General features: G+C 54.0%; 1 protein-coding gene across 2 annotated transcripts in view; it reads left to right on the top strand.

The window, feature by feature from the left end:
- Positions 1-4,492: 4,492 nt before the first annotated feature.
- NAPB (NSF attachment protein beta) overlaps positions 4,493-6,000 on the top strand; it is a 40,223-nt gene continuing 38,715 nt past the window's right edge. The window contains exon 1 of one of the 2 annotated variants that reach the window (XM_089896522.1): positions 4,493-5,153. In XM_089896522.1, the coding sequence (XP_089752648.1) occupies positions 4,666-5,153 (488 nt within the window). In that variant the 5' untranslated portion in view covers positions 4,493-4,665. The remainder of the gene's footprint in view (positions 5,154-6,000) is intronic. The other variant, XM_022594189.3, reaches the window with a different exon arrangement.

Here is a 6,000-nt window from a genome sequence, read left to right as displayed (position 1 = left end):
TGGTGGTCCAGTGGTTAAGACTGCACTCCCAACGCAGGGGTCACGGGTTCAATCCCTGGTCAGGGAACTAAGACTCTGCAGCCAAATAAATAAATATTAAAATAAACAAATTCCATTTAAAAAATAATGTGAAAGGATATCAGAACAGTCCAGGAAATAAACTATTTTTTCCCTTTAAGTCATTGTGCCTGTAGCTCAGAACCATACTTTGAAAAGAATTATATTAAGCCGAGAGAAAAGAGAGGTCTTTGAACATATCATATGAATAAAAGTTGTGTCATCTTTGTTTTTATGCCTATTTGCCATATTTAAAAGCATCACGTTAATTTCGAAACACGTTTTAGAGTTTCATATAGATTAATTAGAAGAATAACATTAACAGTACTATTTTTTCATGAGTGTTTATTTTAACTTAAGATTTTCTGTTTCCTATAACAGATATTGTGCATTAAATTAATTTTACCTTTTCTAATTCTTTGTTCTAAATTTTATAAAATAATTTCTTAAGGAAATGTTAAATAATATTAACAAAGCTGCCTTTGGGAATATTTCTAAAAATTTTGACATGGTGTGAAATGTCTCAAACATACACATACCCAAATGTTGTTTCGAAAAGTAAAAACAATTGTAATAAGAAACACAGATCCAATGATTTCTCTGAAGCTCCCCATTCAATTGCTCTTGCGTTTTGCAAGTCCTTGAGGAAAGTGAAAAGAACCACTGGAAATAAAGTAATTAAATTGTATCCTTAATGCTGCAAAAAGTACAGAAGCCCAACCTCATCAACAAGAATGGAGAATATTCCTTGTCCTGAATTTGTCACTTTGATGCTTTTGGATGAAGGGCCTTCTGGAATGGCTTCCTTTTTCCCTCTTTCTAAAGGGGAGCAGTGGATGGGGCCTGGCTTTGACTGGCTGCCAATGAGCCACTCATGCTGCAGATGGAAGCGAGGCCGAGATGTCCTTGGAGGAGGCAGCTGAAGACGCGGCAGAGCCTCTCAGGGCTCCAGGGCCCTTGGAGGAAAGGGCGGCTCCCAGCTTGGGGGCTCCTGGTTCCCAGCTTTGTCAGCATAACCAGAGGGGACCAGGGTGGGGACTGGCTCCCTGGAACTTAACTGTGGAGGTTTTAACATGTCTGCAAAGCCTTTGAGACCCTCCCCTTGAACACAGGCGAGTGATTTCCTTCCGGGAAACGGAAGTGATGCCTGGAAACTTTGGAGACTAGGTTAAAGGTGATGGGGCTGCTGCCTGGGTGCCGGCCCCCAGCACCTTTGGCTCTTTGGCTGCCACGTGAGTCCAGAGAGAGCCTGCGAGGGGCCACATGAGTCTTCCCACCCCCGGCACCAGGAGGGTGGGAAGAGTCAACCCCAGCTCCAGCTACACCCTCACTGAGAGACCCCGAGTGAGACGCCAGGCATCCCAGGCAGCGCCTCGACCACGGGGGATGACAGTGACATATGGCTGTTGTGGTTTTATACCACGTTGGAAGTGGGAACCAGAGCCCTGCGTCTGCAGTGGCCCACAGGTGAGAAGCTCGGCTGATGAGCTTGCAATGAGCGTGGGGCCGGAGCGCACCTACTGGTCCTCAGCGCACACTCTCCCTGTCCGGGCTGGCGTCCTCCCAGAAGCAGACCTCGAGACAAGGGTTGTAGTAAGAGCAGCTTGTGGGGAGGAGACACCACTAGGCAGCGCCAGTGGGGGTGTGGGGGCAGGGCGGGGAAGGGAGCCAATGCAGGGCGCCGAACAAGCTACCTTCTCCTTTTGGCAACAGGGGCTCATTCCCACTCCCTCGGGGGAGAGTAGAACATTCCTCAACTGTCCGACCAGAGGGGTATTTACCCTCCAACTTCTAACAGTCATTGATTGAGGGCTGCTCCCAAGGAGGCAAAGGGGCGTGAATTCCCCTGTTCATGAAGTTAATTACCTCCCCCTTGCCTCCCGCAGCATCCAATCAGAGCAGGCTGGAAGGCCAGAGAGAACCGTCAGGAGAATTGCAGGTGCTGGCAGTCGGGAGCAGCAGGGACAGGAAGATTAAGTGCTAGTCACCGTCAGAAGTTTCCTACTGACTTTGGAACCAGAGGGTGACACTAGGTGAGCTAGCTGTACCTGGCAGCTGCCGCCTGGCCACTGAGCAGTCAGAGGCACCCTGAGGCAGGCCGCAAGGGCGCCCGCTGCCCCCGCAGGTGCCGGCTCCACACGGGACCCCCATGCTGCAGCCCCTCTGTGAGCACATGCAGACACCACACCTAGATTCCCACGTGGGTCACGTCCTGACCCGCCTTTCCTAGAGCTGCAGCTGTCACAGGGCCTGTGTCTGCCTTTGCAGACCACCTCTCAGGCGGGTGGGTGGACACGACATTCCATCTACTCCTGTGTGTCCGTCACCTGACCTGCTCACAGGCATAGGCCTGCAGCTTCTGCCTGCTTCCGTCTCGTTCGGGGTGAGGCTCCTCTTTCCCAGCTCCATCTTCTCAGAAGCTCTGAAGCCGTCTTCCTCTTTTCTTCAAAGTGTCCAGAGCTGCCAAAACGCAAGGTATGCACAGGCCGGTGCTGTCCACTAGAACTCTGTACAGTGATAAAACGGCAGCCACTAGCTACATGTGGCTGCTCAGCGGTTGAAATGTGGTGTGACTGAGGGGGTGAAATTTACATTTCATTTCATATTATCTGATCTAAATTTAAGTGGCCACCATCCTGGCTGGCACAGGTGTGGGCCACGGCTCCTTCGGATCTACTCCAGGGCCTCGCCCCCTCCCTGGTCCACTACAGCTCCTCCCTCCTGCTTTGAGGATCCCTCCTCCGACCCTCCGGTCAGTGCTCATTCTGAGAGGTCTGTCCCTCTGCCCTGCTACCTCCCCTCACCCAGCCACCGGGAGAAGAAAACACACACTTGACACAACAATGAAGGTCTGAAGTTTTTTCCCACAGGGGTGTGGTCTGGGGGGAAGGCTGGGAGTGCCCGTGAGAGAGAAGAGACTGAGCGAAATACCCAGAAACATCAAAACTGTCCCGATGTCCCCCTGCCACCCATCACTGCAAGTTCTGGTTTAGAGAAGGCAGTCCATCCTGCCTCCTTCTCCGCTGACTACAGATTTGAGAATCTAGAATTGCATGCTTCAGAATAGTGTTCTTCCTTAAACGCACACTTCCTAGACTCCAGCCCCACGAGATGCCAATACAAAGAGCGAGGAGCTCAGGGATCAGTATCTCTTGAACATCCTTTGGGAACTGCTTTAATCAACACACTCACGCTGCACTTGGAGTTGTCGAGTTGGACCATCCACCAAATCCCTACAGACTGCTCTGCTCCCCGACTGCCCGTGTCCACTTTTTGCAGTTTTTCTCTTTACTCCTGCATTTACTTCCTCTAGTTTCCTGCTTCCTTCTTCACCAATACTGCTCCAGATTAGCTTTTTGAAATTAGAATAATGCATGTAGTAAAAGTTAATAAACTCTGCCTGAGGCTCTGAGGCTTCCTTCCGTCTCTAGAGTGGCTGCACTGTAGGGACTCTGTGACATACTCTTTAGTGACCTTTCTTTTTAGGAGTTTCGCCCTTCTTACCTTGCTCTCTCAGTTCAGGCTTCATTGGCTTAGATGTATTTTGTGTGCCAGTGCCCACAGTGTATTTATTAATAGTTTGAAACTGTCACAAGTTCTCATTTGGCAGCGATTTTCATATTTGCTTCACCACCTCTGCTTTAGCATTACCAAATGTAAATGGCCTAGACTTTGCGTTAAAAAATAACTCCCCCTGTCCTTCCAGGACAGGCCTGGAAATCGTTGGCACAGGGTAGCGTCTATCTACGGATACTTCTCCTAGGAGATTATAAGTTCCTGGCAGGCAGAACTGTGTCCCAGGAGACCCACTCCACACTATGGCCAGCATTATGTAAAGAATAAGAGAGCTCAATGGCTCACATCCATTGAAAAGAACCCAGTCAGTAAAAACAGAGGATTATGCACATATCCCGTATATGCAAGTCTTCTTTAACCAAGGAGGAGGACCGACAGAAAGTTACAATATGCAGAGACTGAAAAACAACTCTGAATTTTTTTTTAAAATAAATTTATTTATTTATTTTTGTCTGCGTTGGGTCTTCTTTGCTGCGCGCGGGCTTTCTCTAGTTGCGGCTCGTGGAGGCTACTCTTCCTTGTGGTGCACGGGCTTCTCATTGCGGTGGCTTCTCTTGTTGCGGAGCATGGGCTCTAGGCACGGGGGCTCCAGCAGTTGTGTCTCGCGGGCTCGAGAGCACAGGCTCAGTAGTTGTGGTCCACAGGTTTAGATGCTCCACAGCATGTGGGATCTTCCCAGACCAGGGCTTGAACCCGTGTCCCCTGCATTGGCTGAGCAGATTCTTAACCACTGCGCCACCAGGGAAGCCCCAACTCTGAATTTATATTGGGGCAACCGTTTCCCTCTTAAATGCCTCGCTCTGAAGATAAACGTGGTTCCTCCTCCTGCTGGAGCTGGAGGGTGGGTGGGCGGGGCATCGCAAGGTTATTGCAGCTGCGTCCCTGGCCGCCTTACATCACGCTCGCGGAATTCGCGTGCAGTGAAGCTTTCCAGCCTGCCACCCGCCGTGTCCTCATCCACCCCGTTGTCCCCGCGTCCCCGTCCATCCCCCGGCCACGGTCGTGCTGGGCAGAGACTCCTGATCCAACGTGATGCTTGAGTTTGAGGCGGTCTTCTCTGGAAGACACGGGCTCCTTTCCGTTCCCCACATCCTTAAAAGATTAACGTTCCCCTTCGCAGAGGGCCCTACAGAGGGTCAGGACCCCCGCCTCGAGGCCCCCGACGCCCGCGGACTCTGCGGCCTTCTGGGTATGGTAGTGGACGCCTCGCTCGCTCCCGCCGCAGAGTGCGGCCTGGACTACAACTCCCGACAGGTTGCACGCTGCGCCTCCGCGCCCCGCAGCTGCGAGAGGACGGCCCGGGCGCGGCCTGGACTGCAACTCCCGACAGGCTGCGCGGCCCGCTGCTGCGGGAGGCGCGGGAGGCGCGGGAGGCGCGTCCGACTCGTAGAGAAGGTTGTGGCGGCGGTCTCGGCTGGCGACATGGACAACGCGGGGAAGGAGCGAGAGGCGGTGCAACTGATGGCGGAGGCCGAGAAGCGAGTCAAGGCCTCCCACTCCTTCCTCCGAGGGCTCTTTGGGTGAGCGCCGGACCGCGCGTGCCCTGATCGGGGGTCTCCGTCCCTGGTCGGCGGCCCCCCCCACTTTCCTTGGGGGCCCCCAGAACGCCCCAGGGGCCCTCAACCCTCACACGCCCTCCAGAGATTCCCCTAGGGCCCCTCGGCACCCCCTGGAATCCCCAGAACGCCCCTGGCCCCCCCCGCAACGCTCCAGGGACCTCCTAGGACCCCCGGAGTCCCCCACCTGCCCTCCAGGGATCCCCTGGAACCCACATAGCCCTCCCCACGCACCCCCTGGAACCCCACGGCGCTCCAGGGGCCCCCATGCGCCCTCCAGGGATCCCCTATGACCCCCGGAGGCCCCCCCCCAACGCGGATGCGGTGTCCCACCAGCCGCGCGGGTGTGCGTGACCCTCGCCGCGGCGGCCACACCGGTTTGTTATTTCGCCACGAGTGAACCCACGCAGCTCGGGAGACCCGTATGGGCGTGAGGCGCCGGGTCCCGGACCCCCAGCCCCAGCGCCTGGCCCGCGGTCTTTTGGGGGCGTCGGGCTGGCGGTGGGGCCGCGGCAGCCGCATTCCACCACCCGGTGCCCGTGCGCCTTGCGCCAAGTACAGGTTTAATAAATATCCGTGGGAGGAATGAGTACGTTTTCTCAAACTGGTGTCTTTCCTTCCCTGGAGATTGCTGTGATACCCAGGGCCTCCTGTTGGATTAGGGATAACGCAACTCCTCGAAGTCTGCGTCATTTGGGAATCCCGTTCATTTCCTATAATTCTTCTGTGCTCTCCTGGGGAAGGTCTTAAATTCGGATTTCCCAAGAAGCAGAGCCTGCATTGACAGTCCTTGGAAGAATTCTGGTCGGTT

Source organism: Delphinapterus leucas, chromosome 15 (assembly GCF_059928025.1).
Source record: "Delphinapterus leucas isolate spDelLeu-1000000601 "Yukka" chromosome 15, BTC_Dleu_Yukka2, whole genome shotgun sequence".
NCBI classification, from domain to species: Eukaryota; Metazoa; Chordata; class Mammalia; order Artiodactyla; family Monodontidae; genus Delphinapterus; species Delphinapterus leucas.
Note: the sequence above shows the minus strand (reverse complement) of the source record. Positions and strands in the feature narration are given on the sequence as shown.